Consider the following 20,137-nt stretch of genomic DNA (forward strand, 5'->3'; position numbering starts at 1 on the left):
CGTCCATGGAAGCTTGCGAGTTGCGTTGTCGTTATGGCCATCCGTTTTATTTGTAGTGAGTCTCCCGTGTGTAGCCCAACTGCTGGTGTTACAAACCTGTGAGATTTAGACTGCATTGCGTCTGTGTTTACTCAGAGGACAACAACATCTACCCTCTCTTATTGTTAGCTTCCTGCGGTCTTTCCTTTTTGTACAGAACATCGTTGCTGTCGGGTAGAAACCTCTTACTTCTATATTCTAACTTTTTTGTGTCACGTCCTAATATTGATCATACTGCAGTCTCACACAAAAGCATCAAAATGAGCAGATCCACAAGCTCCAAATATGACGCAGAGCAACACATCTTGAGCTTGTAGATCTGCACCTTTTGCTATTTTTCTAATTAAATCCTGAAAAGTAACAGTTTTGGACATATGAGGTTTCCTCCAGACAGAGACGAGATAACGCTCGCTTGTTTTGATATTTTGGGACATTGCTAGAGGAGAAGACAGGAAGACAGGAGAGGGAGATGGTGAGAGACGCAGTACAGATGGTCAGGAACGGGACTCAAACCCACGATGCACTGTCAGGCTGCATAAGAGCCTACTGTAGGTACCTGGACCACTGGACCAAGGGAAGCCCAGGCCAATGCTTGCACTCTTACATATAGCAGTAGGAATGGATCCTTTTGATATTCTTGTCAATATAAATGACATTGTGTGAAGCAATAAATCTAACCTTTGTCTTGCATTTAATTGCAAGTCTCTTAACCCTGCAAGGCCCAGCGTTGCTTTTTGGCAACATTTTTTAAATCCTTTTTTAAAAAAAATGTATAGTTAGTTTTCCTGTTCTTTTTTCACATTAAAGGGCCTACACCATGCTTTTAAAACTATATTTTTTGTATAAATATATGCTCAAAATTGAGTCTTAGACAGGTTTTAACCCTCAACAAACACTCTGACCATTCTTTTTGTTTGTTCTAGCTCTACTATAATGAGGCTCTCCAGCTGCAATACCAAAACGGCCTCTGTTTGCTCAGGGGCGCATCTAGTGGGGTTTTTCCAGAAAAAAAAGAAGTTTTTTGAAAAAAAAAAGAAGTTTTTTGAAAAAAAAAAGTGTTTTGAAAAAAAAAAAGTTTTTTGAAAAAAGTTTTTGAAAAAAAAATTGAAAAAAAAAGTTTTGAAAAAAAAAATGTTTTGACTTTTTGACAGTTTTAAAAAAAAATGTTTGAAAAAAAAATTTTTTTGAAAAAAGTTTTGGAAAAAAAATGTTTTGAAAAAAAAAAATTTAATTTTTTTTTTTTTGACTCTGAAAAAAAAAAACGGGAAACGCGTGTGACGTCACATGCGTCAACTCTCAGAACAGCACTGTTCTGAGAACCCGTGGAAAGCTTTTCATCTCTGTCTTCCCAAAACCAGAGAAAGACACAATGTACAGAAATAGGACTTTGTGAGGATAGAAGGTGCCAGTGGGACCCCAAAAAAAGGTTTTAAAATAGAAAAAGTGAAAATTCATGGTGTAGGTCCTTTAACATCACCATTAAATCCTATTGTTTAGTATTACAATGCCATTGGCCACGATATTTGCATATAAATACCCCCCACAGAGAATGACATTCACATTCACACCTCCCAGAGAAGTTGAAATTCCAGCGTCTGGACGAACAACATCTCACTTTTTAACTGAAGCTATTCCTCACAAAAACATGAGTAAAATGCCTGTAATATATTTTTTCGTGATCATTAGAATGTCTAGAACATATGTTATTATTGTGAAAAATATCCCCAAAATGCAAATTAGAGCATGATTTATGATTTATGGCTATAAAATCTTACAAAAGCATTATTAATTTTTTAACATTACATTTTCCTGTGATTAGGACTCCTACAACACCATCTGATTTTTTTTGGGCAGAAATTAATTCGGGTCTTGCAGGGTTAAGTTGCTAAAGTGGGTAAAGAAGCAAAAAGTTGGTAGGAAAATAATTTGGTAGAGAAGAGTAAATGCATACTGCATGGAAAGACACCATTAGAGCTTAATGCAGGAACATGCAGAGTGTTGTTGTAGAAAAGCCTTACCTGTCAGTGTCCAGGGCGACCAGGGGCTTCTCATCTGGGCTCTGGTCTAAAGAGGAGTAGCCTTTGTTTGGCACCACCAGCCTAGGACAGGATTAAAGGACACAAGATGGACTTAAAGAGGAGTAGCCTTTGTTTGGCACCACCAGCCTAGGACAGGATTAAAGGACACAAGATGGACTTAAAGAGGAGTAGCCTTTGTTTGGCACCACCAGCCTAGGACAGGATTAAAGGACACAAGATGGACTTAAAGAGTAGCCTTTGTTTGGCACCACCAGCCTAGGACAGGATTAAAGGACACAAGATGGACTTAAAGAGGAGTAGCCTTTGTTTGGCACCACCAGCCTACAACAGGATTAAAGGACACAAGATGGACTTAAAGAGGAGTAGCCTTTGTTTGGTACCACCAGCCTAGGACAGGATTAAAGGACACAAGATGGACTGCAAAGTCAGAAATGTGGTCAGTCAGTACTTTTATCAGAACTCCCCAGAATTCTGCTCACACCTTTAAATAACCCAACCAATAACTGCAAATGTATATTTTCACAAAGTTGTTTATAACAGGGTGTGTGTGTGTGTGTGTGTGTGTGTGTGTGTGTGTGTGTGTGTGTGTGTGTGTGTGTGTGTGTGTGTGTGTGTGTGTGTGTGTGTGTGTCCAGAGTTGGACCCGATGAGGGCCTAACTTTGCCTTTGATATTCGATAACGTTGTTGAATACCTCCATATCGATATCACTCACGATATTAGTAAAAACAATTGCATTATAGTTTTTAATGTTTTTTCTGCTTTAGGTCCACTGCCTGTCTAACCCAGATAATGAATATCATATCCATGCATGCACACTGCACAGTACACATAGAATAAAGACATTAAATGAATATCATATCCACGCATGCTCACTGCACAGTACACATAGAATAAAGACATTAAATGAATATCATATCCACGCATGCTCACTGCACAGTACACATAGAATAAAGACATTAAATGAATAGCATATCCACGCATGCACACTGCACAGTACACATAGAATAAAGACATTAAATGCCTTATTTCCAATTTCCAACAATTTGATTGAAATAACCATGGACTGCCTTTTTGCATAGTGTGTCTGTTAATTCATTTGACACTGTGGTAAAGAGACTTTCCCACTTTAAGTTTTTACTAGTTTCTTATTGTTCTGCTTTCTCATTGTCATAACCGCATGGTCTGCAACAAACATTTTGAATGCTAGTATGTGCACTACCTGTATTTGGAGAGTTTGTTTCATATCTTATATTTCATTTGCCATACCTTTAAATATTTAGTCAGATTACAAATGACACACTGTACAATTGTTTGGTTTAAAACATTGTTTATTTAAAGCTCAGCATTGCTAACTATCACATACTTAACTTCCTGTTTGGTTGTCCAAAAGAATCACACCTGTGTCCGGTGCTCAATTTATAGTGAGGAGCAGGGTGATTGGGGCGTACCATTGGGCAGGGGAGTTTGAATGGGGACTAAAGCCTTTATTGTCCATTTAAGAGAGATTAAGTTAGTTAATATGAAGAATACTTACCTTTCTGGTTAATGCAATTGTATTATTGTTATTGTGAAATGTTTTCTTGATTTTTCAACTTGAATTGAAGTTGAGTAGTGTTCCTTGCATTAAGGACAGTTGGTTTATTCCAACGAGGGGAGGAGCTCCCACACTATTTAAGTTCCTGAAATTGTATTTCATTCAGTCAATCTTATCTCTGTCTTGAGAGAGGGAAGTTGGGGGCACAATGCTCTAGAGCTCTGTCCTCAACACTACTATTGAAGTCAGTAGCACTTATAGTTATGCTTGTTTAGGCATTCCCTTTTTCACTTTTGTTTATTTACTATTTTTACATGTTTTTGTCTATTACATTTTTGAGCTTTCTCTGTAAAACCTAACTTGCCTGAAGAAAATAAATTGGCATCTTGGAAATCTGGTTTGCTTTGTTCTGTTCACCTGCCCTCATCGAACGAACTCTTTTACAGACACATACAGCAATACCTCATTTCAAGCTGTCTTTGTCGATATCTATACCTTGCATGTTGATACCTCCATATCGATATAGTTTCAATATATTACCCAGCCTTACTCCAACACCTCAGTGTCAACCCCTGTGCGTGGGCATCTTAGCGAGGCTGACCTTTAGTAGCCCACGTCTAATCGTCTATAATAGGCATCTGCTTTGCAGCACCAAATTCTACGTCACGCAGGTAGCGGTCTGGAACCGACCCAAATGGCACCAGTCGGGTACCAAACTGGTACCAACATCCAGCATCCACCCCTACTTTACACTCTGAGGAAGCAGGAATCATTTCATTTCCATCACATGTGGAAGCGTTTCCGGGGGAGCTGGCATGTGGACTCCATGTCTGCTATACAATTACAATACCGGTGCGCCTCAAATGTTTTAATTTCAAGGACCACCACAACTCTGAGAGAGTACAAATGGAACCAAATGGTCCCTATGTTTTTATTCTTATTCACGTCTGCATTGTTTTGAAAATGTTCTGTTTTTAGGGTCGAGTTCTTATAGAAGTTTAGAATGTTTTTAGTGCCATTTCCTTTGGCACTGTAAAGCACTTTGATCTGCGTTTCCTGTCATGAAAGGTGCTATACAAATAAAGTTTATTATTATTATTTGGTTCCAAGCGTGATGTGAAAGTTGCTAAAGACTAGGGATATCCGATGCCGTTATGGCCGATAACCGATTTAAACTGATGTCGATATGAACTCATTCTGTAATAATAATAATAATAATAATACTTTTGTCCATCCTGGTAAAGGCATATAGACACTGAATTTGAAAAAGGCAATGCCTCTTTATCCCAAAACTACAGGAATGCACCGTTAATGAAATGTTGGCCCGAATCCCAACACAAACAGCTTGAATGTACAATTCAAAAATGTTCCAACTTGTTGACCCTTGGCTAACACACACACACACACACACACACACACACACACACACACACACACACACACACACACACACACACACACACACACACACACCCCATTAAAACTAAACAAGCAGCTCTCGGGGTGCAGCAGGCAGTCTGTCCAAACCTACCACTGACAGGGTGTCACACCACATTCTGGGCCCTGGGTACAAGGATTCACTGCGGGCCCCCCATGAATGTTCTTCATAGGGGGAGGGGGTTTAACCCATTTAGACTGAAAAATAGCAGATTTACAAGCTCACAGCGTGGCACTCGGTGCCGCGCTGTGAGCTTGTATATTTGCTATTTTTCAATAGCTAAAGTATAAAATAACGAAGGCCCCTCCACCTTGGGCCCTGGTAACTCAGTCCCACTTCAGACTGCAGCCATTATAATCTGTGGCCCTTCAGACTGCAGCCATTATAATCTGTGGCCCTTCAGACTGCAGCCATTATAATCTGTAATCTGTGGCCCTTCAGCCTGCAGCCATTATAATCTCCTCTCCTGGCCTCCCAAGGGGTCCCTGGTGGTGCAGGCCTGTCTGCTGCTTCTTCCCATCTCCACTAATCCACCAGAGAGAAGGAATTAGACGGATAGAAGTGTGTGTGTGTGTGGGGGGGGGGGGGGGGGGGGGGCTTTGTGGTGTTGATCAATTTGAGGGCCGATGCTTTGCTCTTCCATCTTCATCGTTCACACTCCCCCCCCCCCCCCCCAATCCTCCTCCTCTGAGAAGCCTTGTTGTTGGTTGTTTTCTATTGCAGCTATTGCAGGACATTATGAAGTCTGATGGTGTAACAGAACTGGATGATTTTGGCACCAAACGTAAAGGCTGGGTTTTGGATGGATGACTGGGCGAGTGGGCGGCTGCGGTCCCACAGTTTGTTTTGTTAGTTCAAGTTTTTTTGTTACCGTGTTTCAACTTAACCCATTAAGACCTTAGGCCAATTCCGTCCATTTTCTGAAAAACGTCTGTTTTTCTGCCAAAAATATTTTTTTTGTCAGACCTTGATGGCTGGTTTTATCAGTGGATAGTGGAGAGGTGCATGTTGCAAACAGCCGAGCTCGCAACGCGTTGCGGCGTCAAGAGTGCAACACCCGAATGCAGCCAAACATAAAATGACTTTCTGTCTTTTAGCTCTACTGAATCTCTTCTTTACCAATTCCTCGCTAACATAATTTTAGTTTTTTAATTTGTTGACGAAATTGACAATATATTTAGTCTTAGTTTCAGTAATCATAGGTACATTTTGGTTTCATTTTCGCTAAGTGAAAAAAGGTAATCGATGAACATTTTTCGTCAAAGATGTCCCTTGATTTGAACCACTTTAACCATCATTTTGTGCTTTAACTATTACAAAATAGCAGATATACAAGCAGCACCGAGTGCCGCCCTGCAAGCTTGTAGATCTGCTATTTTTTGAAAAATTGTGAACATTTGTGCAAGAATTGCCCCCAGAATTACATGTATTTGGCCGCAGACCCCCATCTCAAAATATGTTGTTCCAGGGACCCCCAGAAGCAAATATTTCAGTTACAAATGTTCGCTTTTAAAAAGATATATTCAAAGACTTGCAAGATCTAATTCTGCTATTTCAATAGTGAAAGCATTCAATAATTCTAGGCCTACGTTAACTAACACTGTGTGTGTATGGTGCCATCATTACCTTGTCCTATAGTTCTATTAACCAACACTGTGTGTGTATGGTGCCATCATTACCTTGTCCTATAGTTCTATTAACTAACACTGTGTGTGTATGGTGTCATCATTACCTTGTCCTATAGTTCTATTAACTAACAGTGTGTGTGTATGGTGCCATCATTACCTTGTCCTATAGTTCTATTAACTAACACTGTGTGTGTATGGTGCCATCATTACCTTGTCCTATAGTTCTATTAACTAACACTGTGTGTGTATGGTGCCATCATTACCTTGTCCTATAGTTCTATTAACTAACACTGTGTGTGTATGGTGTCATCATTACCTTGTCCTATAGTTCTATTAACTAACAGTGGGTGTGTATGGAGCCATCATTACCTTGTCCTATAGTTCTATTAACTAACACTGTGTTTGTATGGTGTCATCATTACCTTGTAGTTCTATTAACTAACAGTGTGTGTGTATGGTTCCATCATTACCTTGTAGTTCTATTAACTAACAGTGGGTGTGTATGGTGCCATCATTACCTTGTAGTTCTATTAACTAACAGTGTGTGTGCATGGTTCCATCATTACCTTGTCCTATAGTTCTATTAACTAACACTGTGTGTGTGTATGGTGTCATCATTACCTTGTCCTATAGTTCTATTAACTAACAGTGGGTGTGTATGGTGTCATCATTACCTTGTCCTATAGTTCTATTAACTAACAGTGGGTGTGTATGGTGTCATCATTACCTTGTAGTTCTATTAACTAACAGTGTGTGTGTATGGAACCATCATTACCTTGTCCTATAGTTCTATTAACTAACAGTGGGTGTGTATGGTGTCATCATTACCTTGTCCTGGAGTTCTTCTTGGGCTGTTGATTGACAGGACTTCCCACCGTGCCGTTCTTCACTGATCCCTTCCTGGCCAGGTCTCTCTGTTTCTCTGAGGAGACAAGGGTTATTATTACACCATAAGAACAGGTCTCTCTGTTTCTCTACAACCACAGGGTGCAGAGGTTATTATTACACCATAAGAACAGGTCCCTCTGTTTCTCTGAGGAGACAAGGGTTATTATTACACCATAAGAACAGGTCCCTCTGTTTCTCTGAGGGGACAAGGGTTATTATTACACCATAAGAACAGGTCCCTCTGTTTCTCTACAACCACAGGGTGCAAGGGTTATTATTACACCATAAGAACAGGTCTCTCTGTTTCTCTACAACCACAGGGTGCAAGGGTTATTATTACACCATAAGAACAGGTCCCTCTGTTTCTCTGAGGAGACAAGGGTTATTATTACACCATAAGAACAGGTCCCTCTGTTTCTCTACAACCACAGGGTGCAAGGGTTATTATTACACCACAAGGAAAAGGACACTTGAAATCCATACTAGCCATTTGAAAAGAACCAATCTACAAGCTCACAAGCTTGTAGATCTATTTTCAAAACATAAATGCATGTGAACTGTGAGCTAGTCTTCTGATGAGTGCTCGCCCATCGCATGTATCTGTAGCGTGACTTACCCCCAATCTAACCCTTTACACCGAGTGCCATTTCTTTAGTCTCTGTTATGACCCCGTCCCGGCCAGGGAATCGAACTCTGACCTCTCAATCTCAAGGCGGACAACCAGGGCCGAGGGAGAGGTTAGTGATCATTTCATTGTCACGGAGCGTAGTTAGTTTTAATCATCTTTGTGTGAGAATTTAGTCTTCAGCGTGTGCTTCTATTTTGTATGCTTGTAAGTAACTGTACCGCGTAAGATTCTCCGCTACTGACTAATCAAGCTGCCAAGCTAGCGTGGTGAGCGTTGGGGGATTTGAAGCCTGATTGCTCTGCGTGGAAGGGTTTAGTTTATGGGGTTAGTTTATTGTCAGAGTCTGTAATAACACTGGCATACACAATAATCCACCCTCTCCCAGACATCACTGCATCATCACTCCATCAGGAGTCAAGACCACAGAGGACTGAAGGGAGAAGGAAACAGAAGTACGCCGGGTGTGGCAAAATGGAAGACTAATCCATCATGCCTTCTCCTCCAACAGCTTGAGGACACGACGGCTAAAGGGCTTGACACACTGGGAGCGACACGGTGCCTGCATTCTGCACACAGACTGTAGTCATTCTGAGGTCCGCCCAGGGCAGCGGTTCCCAAACCGTTTAGCCTGTGACCCTAAAGAGAAATGACACGTTTGTCTTGGACCCAAACTATAATAACTAGTAAGACACCTCAGGGTGACAATTCTTGGCCATCTGGCCAGTGATGTATATGGGACCAGTTACTCATATATGGAGACCCCTTCATGATAGTTAACAATGCTATGTCAAAACATGCCCATATACGGGCTTTACCAAATATGGGCATTCCCAGATATGTCCTTAATATTGATAACATAATATCCTTAACTCATTGAGTGCCAATCCCGAACTAGTTCGGCTTTATTATCGTATCGCAGAGTGCCGATCCCGAACAAGTTCGGCTTTAAAAAAAAAAAAAAAAATTTGAAAACATTTTTTTTTTTTTTTTTTTTTTTTTTTTTGGACCCCATCAAATCTGGTGAACATGATTTCAATCGCGATTTTGCATGTTCCACCCCCATACAACCCCATCTAACATACAGGGCAGCCATGTTTGTTTACATAACATGTAAAACATAATGGCGATTATCTCAAGAATGCCTGAACGGATTTCCAATCGGATTTTTTTGTTTGAAAGCTGTGAACAAACTGCACAAATCCACTCCAATGCAATCCAGGATTGCATTGGATTTTTTAGAGCTCATTCTTCTCTGTTTTTTTCCCATGCATGAGGTGTGCAAGGTTTAATCATGGCTAAGTTGACGAAAATAAGGCTTCTAAAATGCTTGGTAGCCAATAGCTAACTTCAAGCTAACTTCATCCTCTTCCTGTACATGCACAAAGGAAAGTGTTCAGGCAAGTCATGGCTGCAGGGCTTCTGCATATACCAGCATATCTCTATGGGATTTTCTATGGCCACTGGGCGCCCTCTAGTGGTGAAAGGGGTGGCACTAAATGAGTTAATAATGTCCTTAATATTGATAATATAGGAAATTCCATATATGGGAATAAAATGTATGTTAATTAGTAAAGCCAAGCTGCGCCTGGGGATCTCCATATATGGGCATAAGGGGTCCTTTATATCCATATATACATAATATGGACGTAATATTAACGGAAGATATAATTAAAAAGGCTAAAAACTAAGAAAAGTACATTAGCAGGGACACAAAAGAGTGACAGAGAGAGAGTAGAGTTAGGAAGGGAAAGCAAGTCTGAAAAGGTGGGTTTTGTTTTGAGGGAGGCTTTGAACACGGAAAGGGTGGGGGCTTCATTTATGAGGGGTTCCAGAGGGTGGGGGCTTCTTTTATATGAGGTGGGAGTGGCTTCCATAGGGTGGGGGCTTCTTTTATATGAGGTGGGAGTGGCTTCCAGAGGGTGGGGGCTTCTTTTATATGAGGTGGGAGTGGCTTCCAGAGGGTGGGGGCTTCTTTTATATGAGGTGGGAGTGGGTTCCAGAAGGTGGGGGCTGCAACTGAGAAAGCCCTGTCACCCCAGGTGCGTTTTTCTTTCTTTTTTTTTCTTTTTTTGCCTTATGGGTAAATTCCAGGAGGTTGTCATTGCCAGACCTGAGGGGGCGGGGCGTTTGACGAGGTCAGAGAGATAGCTGGGAGTCTGGTCGTTGAGGTGGTGATCAGTATTTTGAAATCAAAAACTAGTGAAAACAGCAGATCTACAAGCTCACGACGCGTTGCTTCATGGCTACACTGTGTCTGTGCACAAAGGCAAATGTCATTTGAAAATATGAGTTGGTATGCATCATTTAAAAAACAACGTAGATCTAAAATATATACGGCTCACAATCTGGCATTAATAAAATAAAGTCGTCCTTCAGTGCCATGTGGGTCAGTCCTCTGACACTACAGTTAGTGTAATAAATAAGTCAGTTAGTGTAATAAAGTTATAAGTAATAAGTTAGTGTAATAAATAAGTCCTTCAGTGCCATGTGGGTCAGTCCTCTGACGCTACAGTTAGTGTAATAAATAAGTCAGTTAGTGTAATAAAGTTATAAGTAATAAGTTAGTGTAATAAATAAGTCCTTCAGTGCCATGTGGGTCAGTCCTCTGACGCTACAGTTAGTGGGAGGACAACAGCAGCTCAGTTTTGTGGACGAGTTGCAACAAGCACTGACAAAACTTTCACTCTTTCTGCCATTGAACCGAGCTCTGCTCAAAGTAGGCCAAACCAGCACTTCAGGGCTCCATGATGGTATTTGGCACACGGTGTTGTGAGCGCCACAAATAGCCGATCTTACAAGGCTTCACGGACGGTGCTCGATGGGTATTGTTATTTTTCTCTGACGGAGATAAGAGGTTTCTGCCGACAACAGCAGCAGTAACGTTATGGCCGTGCAGGGGTTGACATTATGAATGGCCCGGTGGCCCGGATGTACGTTTTAGACCGTCAGGGCCAGCAGAACCCACCAGTTGCCCGGTGGGGCCAGTGAACATAATGCCACGAAAATAAAACAAGTAAAAACGTTTATATCCAATTTCACATGTATTCCCTGTGGTACTGTGTTTTGTAATGATTTCTGTGAAAGCACCTCGTAATTACCGCTAAAACGTAGCGTTGCGTGATCCCGATAAAAGACAGAGCCAGTTTGCCTTCTGCGTGCAGCGTGCCCGTATGCAGGACAGCAGCAGCAGTTCACACAGCAGAGCGAGCTTAACATCCATTCATTGGGCTGAGCAGCAGCCAGCCTGCTACTACCAGTAGCTGTTGATGCTGCTAACAGCGTTAGCTTCTAGCCCAGGGGTCTTCAAAGTGGGTGACGGGGCACCCTGGGGTGCCGCGACGGAAGTCCAGGGGTGCCGCGAGATCATTTGGACACTTGAAAAAAATATTTAGTATCATTTAAAACTTGAAGTACAAAGTTATTTTCAGTCAGTTCTAACCAAAATGGCTGTTATCTCAACGTTTTCCTCGCAACATAATCACTAAAATATCGTCACTGTCGGGCAGAAACCTCGTATCTCCAAGTTTCAAATGTGTACGTCTTTTGGTAGAGCAAAGCCCTGCTTCATCATACAAGACTGTCGCACAAAACTAGTGAAAACAGCCGATCTACAAGCACACAACGCCTCGCAACGCGAGGCGTTGTGTGCTTGTAGATCTGCTGTTTTCACTAGTTTAGTACATTTTATAGATGATAAATACAAAACGAACGGTTTTGGACATACAAGGTTTCCACCCGACAACGACGATATGCTATAAATATAAGGTGCTGGGAGTGAAAATTATAATGTAGGGGTGCCTCGGATTAAAACAATATTTATGGGGTGCCCTGAGACAAAAAAAATGTGGGAACCCCTGGTCTAGACTAGTGATTGTTGACAACGGAGTGGAGCCCTGTTGCTCCGCTGTTCAGTAGGCCTACTGTCCAACGTCACCGCGTGTTAGGATCAGAAAGTACAACAGACAAGTTATGTTTTTGAAGTTGAGAAAATTAAAACTTTTGGAATGTTTTTTGAAAATATTTTGAATAATAATAATTAAAAATAAAGGGACCATACAAATGTGTCTGCGACCCACAAATGGGTCCCGACCCAATGTTTGGGAAAGGTGCGTTATAGTACCTATGTGGAGTTGCAGTGGTGAGGTCTTGTAGATCATGTAATGTTAGTACCTATCTGGACTTGTAGATCATGTAATGTTATAGTACCTATCTGGAGTTGCAGTGGTGAGGGCTTGTAGATCATGTAATGTTTACCTATCTGAACTTGTAGCGGTGAGGGCTTGTAGATCATGTAATGTTATAGTACCTATCTGGACTTGTAGATCATGTAATGTTATAGTACCTATCTGGACTTGTAGATCATGTAATGTTATAGTACCTATCTGGACTTGTAGATCATGTAATGTTATAGTACCTATCTGGAGTTGCAGTGGTGAGGGCTTGTAGATCATGTAATGTTTACCTATCTGAACTTGTAGCGGTGAGGGCTTGTAGATCATGTAATGTTTACCTATCTGGACTTGAAGCGGTGAGGGCTTGTAGATCATGTAATGTTATAGTACCTATCTGGACTTGTAGATCATGTAATGTTATAGTACCTATCTGGACTTGTAGATCATGTAATGTTATAGTACCTATCTGGACTTGTAGATCATGTAATGTTATAGTACCTATCTGGACTTGTAGATCATGTAATGTTTACCTATCTGGACTTGTAGCGGTGAGGGCTTGTAGATCATGTAATGTTTACCTATCTGGACTTGTAGTGGTGAGGGCTTGTAGCTCATGTAATGTTTACCTATCTGGACTTGTAGTGGTGAGGGCTTGTAGATCATGTAATGTTTACCTATCTGGACTTGTAGCGGTGAGGGCTTGTAGATCATGTAATGTTTACCTATCTGGACCTGCAGCAGTGAGGGCTTGTAGATCATGTAATGTTTACCTATCTGGACTTGTAGTGGTGAGGGCTTGTAGATCATGTAATGTTTACCTATCTGGACTTGTAGCGGTGAGGGCTTGTAGCTCATGGCTACGGTCTCTCCTTCTCTGGTGTCCGAGTCTCCCTCGGAGGTGGAGGAGGCTGCTGGGTCCTGGGGGAGGAGACAAGAGCAGGATGTTAGTCAGACTGAGGTGGAGGAGACAAGAGGAGGAGGTTAGTCAGTCTGAGGTGGAGGAGACAAGAGGAGGATGTTAGTCAGACTGAGGTGGAGGAGACAAGAGGAGGATGTTAGTCAGACTGAGGTGGAGGAGACAAGAGGAGGATGTTAGTCAGACTGAGGTGGAGGAGACAAGAGGAGGATGTTAGTCAGTCTGAGGTGGAGGAGACAAGAGCAGGATGTTAGTCAGACTGAGGTGGAGGAGACAAGAGGAGGATGTTAGTCAGACTGAGGTGGAGGAGACAAGAGGAGGATGTTAGTCAGACTGAGGTGGAGGAGACAAGAGGAGGATGTTAGTCAGTCTGAGGTGGAGGAGACAAGAGCAGGATGTTAGTCAGACTGAGGTGGAGGAGACAAGAGGAGGATGTTAGTCAGACTGAGGTGGAGGAGACAAGAGGAGGATGTTAGTCAGACTGAGGTGGAGGAGACAAGAGGAGGATGTTAGTCAGTCTGAGGTGGAGGAGACAAGAGGAGGATGTTAGTCAGACTGAGGTGGAGGAGACAAGAGGAGGATGTTAGTCAGACTGAGGTGGAGGAGACAAGAGGAGGATGTTAGTCAGACTGAGGTGGAGGAGACAAGAGGAGGATGTTAGTCAGACTGAGGTGGAGGAGACAAGAGGAGGATGTTAGTCAGACTGAGGTGGAGGAGACAAGAGGAGGATGTTAGTCAGACTGAGGTGGAGGAGACAAGAGGAGGATGTTAGTCAGACTGAGGTTTTTCAAGATTCAAGATTCAAGATGTTTATTGTCACAAAGATGTACAAGTACATGCACTGTGAAAAACTTAGGTTGGGGGTGCTCCATAATACACAGAATAAAATTACATAATAGTCTAAAAAACAATAACACTCATTTAAAAGTTAAAAAACAGTTTAAAAAGAACCAGAGTCAGCATACAAGGCTGTAACGCCACAGAAAGAGTTCACTGCATAGATGTATTTAGTAGTCTAACAGCATGGGGTAGGAAACTGTTCCTTAGTCTACTAGTGCTGGCTTTAATGCTTTGGTACCTTTTCCCTGAAGGCAACATCACGAATAGTCTATTATGGGGGTGTGTGGGGTCTTTGATGATCCTCAGGGACTTCCTGAGGCAGCGTTGTGTATACAGCTCCTCCAAGCTGGGTAACTGACAGCCAGTGATGCGCTGGGCTGTGCGCACCACCCTCCTGAGAGCTTTGTGGTCCCGGTCTGTGCAGCTCCCATACCAGCTGGTGAAGCTGGACGTCAGCAGGCTCTCAATTGTCCCTCGGTAAAAGGCCTTGATAATGTGTGGGCTCAGACCGAACTTCTTTAGACGTCTGAGTCCATACAGGCGCTGCTGTGCTTTTGAGACCACCACAGATGTATGTTCCTCCCATTTAAGATTCTCGTGAATGTTCACCCCCAGGTACTTAAAGCTTTCCACCCTCTCCACCACAGCGCCGTTGATGGTGACAGGAGGTTGTGGGTCCCTCCCACGCCTGTAGTCCACAATGACCTCCTTGGTTTTGGAGACATTCATGAGGAGGTGGTTCTCTCCACACCACTGCTCCAGGTTGGTCATTTCCTCCCTGTACGCTGCCTCATCGTCCTTGGAGATCAGCCCCACCACCACCGTATCGTCTGCAAACTTGACGATGGTGTTTGTAGGATGCAGCGCCACACAGTCGTGTGTGTAGAGGGAGTAAAGGAGTGGGCTGAGAACACAGCCCTGTGGCGCTCCTGTACTTAGAGTCAGTGATGAGGAGGTGCAGTCGCCCACTCTCACCACCTGGGGGCGGCCCGTCAGAAAGTCCAGGATCCAGTCACACAGGCCTGCAGGCAGACCCAGGTCCTGGAGCTTACTGACGAGCCTAGATGGTACTATGGTGTTGAACGCCGAGCTGTAATCAACAAAAAGCATTCTCACATAAGTGTTCTTTCCCTCCAGGTGGGAGAGGGCAGTATGAAGGACGTGTGCTATGGCGTCCTCCGTACTTCTGTTGGAACGATAAGCGAACTGCAAGGGGTCCAGGGTGGGGGGAAGCATGGGGCACATTAAAGCTTTAACCAGATCCTCGAAACACTTACTGGCTATAGGGGTGAGGGCTATGGGGCGCCAGTCATTGAGACTGGTCACTTTCTGCTGTTTGGGGATGGGAATAATGGTACTGGACTTGAAGCAGGTTGGAACAGTTCTGAGGGAGAGAGACTCGTTGTAAATGCCCGTGAACACCCCTGCCAGCTGGTGGGCGCAGGCTTTCAGGACACGTCCAGGAATGCCGTCTGGGCCGGCTGCCTTGCGAGGATTAATCCGACGAAAGGAGCGGCGGACGTCAGCCTCACTGATGGTAAGAGGCTGCTCTGCGACAGAGGGGGGGTGAGGGGGGGTCTGCTCTCCCACAAGGGTGGAGGTGAGGGGGGGGCCAGTTGTGCTGGTGGATCTGACAGAGGAATCAAACCTGGCATAGAATGAGTTAAGTTCATCTGGGAGGGTAGGTGTTATTTGGGGGGTTTGATTTGTTTTCCCCTTATAGTCACTTATGGCCTGGAGTCCACACCATAGGTGTCTCGGGTTCGTAGTAACGAGATTGGACTCCATTTTTTGACTATACTCCCTCTTTGCCCGTTTGATTGTTGCCCTGAGTGAGTACTGAGCCTTTTTATACTCCTCTTGAGAACCAGATTGATAGGCTATAAGCCGAGTATGGAGAGCTGTCCGTACATCAGCATTCAGCCATGGTTTCTGGTTTGGCATGATTTTAATTTTCCTCATAGGGACAACATCCTCTGTGCACTTTCTGATGTAGCTGGTGACAGTGTCTGTATAGTCATTCAGATTTCCTGCAGCCTTGAACGCATCCCAGTCAGTGTTGTCGAAACAATCCTGGAGAATGCCTTCTGATTGGTCTGACCAGCGATGTACCGTCCTATAGACAGGAGCTTCCCGTTTCAGTCTCTGCCTATAGGCGGGGAGGAGCAGAATGGAGCAGTGATCGGATTTGCCAAAAGCAGGACGGGGGAGGGCTCTGTAACCATTGCGGAAGGGAGTGTAGCAGTGGTCCAGCGTGTTTACACCTCGCGTTCCAAACTTGATGTGCTGTTGGAGTTTAGGCAAAACTTTTTTGAGATTTGCCCGATTGAAATCTCCAGCCACAACAAGCGCTGTATCCGGCTGACGAGTCTCCTGCCTGCTGATCGCGGTGTGGAGCTCCTCAATCGCCGTGTCGGTGTTGGCGTGCGGTGGGATATAAACAGCGGCGATGGTTACCGAAGTAAATTCCCTTGGAAGCCAACCGGGACGACACTGCAGCATGATGTACTCGAGGTCGCGGGTCGCAGCTGTTCCGACTGTCACAATGTTCCCCTGGTCACACCAGGCTCGGTTGACCAAGAGACAGACACCTCCACCCGTCTTCTTCCCGGAGAGAACCCTGTCTCGATCCGCTCGATGGACAGAGAATCCCAGGACATCGATGGCGTGATCCGGTGCTCCAGCTGACAACCAGGTCTCCGTAAGGCAAATGACATTACAGTTCTTTATGTCAGGCTGGAAATATATCCGACCATGCAGTTCATGCAGTTTATTTTCCAAAGACTGTACGTTGGCCAGTAGCATGCTAGGGAGTGGAGCACGGTGTGCACGCCGCCTCAACCGGACCAGGACACCGGCTCGCCTGCCTCTCTTCCTCCGCTGTAGTTCGGGGATCAGGGAGATGGGATCCGTAGGTCTCCCGCGGTGAGTTTGGCTCTCTTCTCTGATGGTTAGTAGCATGTTCTTGCTGTAGGTGAGTCTCGCCATTGTACAGCTGTCAAGGTCCCCAAACTACACTAAACTGATGTTACAAAACACTAGTTTGTAATCAAGGTCCTATCACCAAACTAGATACTGCAAAATATCAGTTTGTCGCTAAAGAAACAACTGTTCTCAGACAATTGTTTGCGGAGCTCCCAACAAGTCGCCCTCTCCCTCCTCACGGCGCCAACCAAAAGGAGGAGACAAGAGGAGGATGTTAGTCAGACTGAGGTGGAGGAGACAAGAGGAGGATGTTAGTCAGACTGAGGTGGAGGAGACAAGAGGAGGATGTTAGTCAGACTGAGGTGGAGGAGACAAGAGGAGGATGTTAGTCAGACTGAGGTGGAGGAGACAAGAGGAGGATGTTAGTCAGTCTGAGGTGGAGGAGACAAGAGGAGGATGTTAGTCAGACTGAGGTGGAGGAGACAAGAGGAGGATGTTAGTCAGACTGAGGTGGAGGAGACAAGAGGAGGATGTTAGTCAGTCTGAGGTGGAGGAGACAAGAGCAGGATGTTAGTCAGACTGAGGTGGAGGAGACAAGAGGAGGATGTTAGTCAGACTGAGGTGGAGGAGACAAGAGGAGGATGTTAGTCAGACTGAGGTGGAGGAGACAAGAGCAGGATGTTAGTCAGACTGAGGTGGAGGAGACAAGAGGAGGATGTTAGTCAGACTGAGGTGGAGGAGACAAGAGGAGGATGTTAGTCAGACTGAGGTGGAGGAGACAAGAGGAGGATGTTAGTCAGACTGAGGTGGAGGAGACAAGAGGAGGATGTTAGTCAGACTGAGGTGGAGGAGACAAGAGGAGGATGTTAGTCAGACTGAGGTGGAGGAGACAAGAGGAGGATGTTAGTCAGACTGAGGTGGAGGAGACAAGAGGAGGATGTTAGTCAGACTGAGGTGGAGGAGACAAGAGCAGGATGTTAGTCAGACTGAGGTGGAGGAGACAAGAGGAGGATGTTAGTCAGACTGAGGTGGAGGAGACAAGAGCAGGATTTTAGTCAGACTGCTGGGTCCTATGGGACAGAAAAAAAAAAGATTTACGATATTATCGCGATAATCAAAATCCATTATCCTGGGGCGGAACATTTGCCAAAAAATAGCAGATTCACAAGCTCACAGCTTGTATATCGGCTATTTTTTGGCAAAGACATTTGATAGAGAGTGAAAAAAAAGACTGTATCAAGTATGTATAAGTACCTTTTTACCAATAGAGGGTTTAAGTGGTACTGGATATGCAGCTCAGCAAATAAAAGGTGAATTGATCCCAGCGTTCCCATGACCTTTCCTCTAGCGCCTCCCACAGGCCAAAATGTCAACTTAAAACACAAACAAGACAGCCAACAGGTCATGTTTTGCCCGCAACCAGTGAGAGAGGCTCAAGCCATGCGGGTCAAACCACCGAGTATTAGCTTCCCTCTTGGCTCTGAATCCACTAACAGGATTCCTTAACCAATGTGCTACTAGTGGCTGACAGACTGTGTATGTTCTGTTAACCTATGTGCTACTATAGTACCTGCTGTGTATGTTCTGTTAACCTATGTGCTACTATAGTACCTGCTGTGTATGTTCTGTTAACCTATGTGCTACTATAGTACCTGCTGTGTATGTTCTGTTAACCTATGTGCTACTATAGTACCTGCTGTGTATGTTCTGTTAACCTATGTGCTACTATAGTACCTGTTGTGTATGTTCTGTTAACCTATGTGCTACTATAGTACCTGCTGTGTATGTTCTGTTAACCTATGTGCTACTATAGTACCTGCTGTGTATGTTCTGTTAACCTATGTGCTACTATAGTACCTGCTGTGTATGTTCTGTTAACCTATGTGCTACTATAGTACCTGTTGTGTATGTTCTGTTAACCTATGTGCTACTATAGTACCTGCTGTGTATGTTCTGTTAACCTATGTGCTACTATAGTACCTGTTGTGTATGTTCTGTTAACCTATGTGCTACTATAGTACCTGCTGTGTATGTTCTGTTAACCTATGTGCTACTATAGTACCTGCTGTGTATGTTCTGTTAACCTATGTGCTACTATAGTACCTGCTGTGTATGTTCTGTTAACCTATGTGCTACTATAGTACCTGCTGTGTATGTTCTGTTAACCTATGTGCTACTATAGTACCTGCTGTGTATGTTCTGTTAACCTATGTGCTACTATAGTACCTGCTGTGTATGTTCTGTTAACCTATGTGCTACTATAGTACCTGCTGTGTATGTTCTGTTAACCTATGTGCTACTATAGTACCTGTTGTGTATGTTCTGTTAACCTATGTGCTACTATAGTACCTGCTGTGTATGTTCTGTTAACCTATGTGCTACTATAGTACCTGCTGTGTATGTTCTGTTAACCTATGTGCTACTATAGTACCTGCTGTGTATGTTCTGTTAACCTATGTGCTACTATAGTACCTGCTGTGTATGTTCTGTTAACCTATGTGCTACTATAGTACCTGTTGTGTATGTTCTGTTAACCTATGTGCTACTATAGTACCTGTTGTGTATGTTCTGTTAACCTATGTGCTACTATAGTACCTGCTGTGTATGTTCTGTTAACCTATGTGCTACTATAGTACCTGTTGTGTATGTTCTGTTAACCTATGTGCTACTATAGTACCTGCTGTGTATGTTCTGTTAACCTATGTGCTACTATAGTACCTGCTGTGTATGTTCTGTTAACCTATGTGCTACTATAGTACCTGCTGTGTATGTTCTGTTAACCTATGTGCTACTATAGTACCTGTTGTGTATGTTCTGTTAACCTATGTGCTACTATAGTACCTGTTGTGTATGTTCTGTTAACCTATGTGCTACTATAGTACCTGTTGTGTATGTTCTGTTAACCTATGTGCTACTATAGTACCTGCTGTGTATGTTCTGTTAACCTATGTGCTACTATAGTACCTGTTGTGTATGTTCTGTTAACCTATGTGCTACTATAGTACCTGCTGTGTATGTTCTGTTAACCTATGTGCTACTATAGTACCTGCTGTGTATGTTCTGTTAACCTATGTGCTACTATAGTACC

The 20,137-nt window shown here is 43.5% G+C and overlaps 1 protein-coding gene across 2 annotated transcripts in view; it reads right to left on the reverse strand.

Annotated features, from left to right (window-relative positions):
- The window catches only part of fam219aa (family with sequence similarity 219 member Aa), a 143,428-nt gene that overhangs the window by 10,650 nt on the left and 112,641 nt on the right, over positions 1-20,137 (reverse strand). For both annotated transcript variants that reach the window (XM_080727782.1, XM_080727783.1), the window contains 3 exons: positions 13,187-13,286; positions 7,509-7,602; positions 2,058-2,138 (listed from right to left, as the gene is read on the reverse strand). In XM_080727782.1, coding sequence (XP_080583908.1) covers positions 2,058-2,138; positions 7,509-7,602; positions 13,187-13,286 — 275 coding nt within the window. The remainder of the gene's footprint in view (positions 1-2,057; positions 2,139-7,508; positions 7,603-13,186; positions 13,287-20,137) is intronic.

Source organism: Nannobrachium achirus (genome assembly GCF_963921795.1).
Source record: "Nannobrachium achirus genome assembly, chromosome: 6".
Lineage (NCBI taxonomy): Eukaryota > Metazoa > Chordata > Actinopteri > Myctophiformes > Myctophidae > Nannobrachium > Nannobrachium achirus.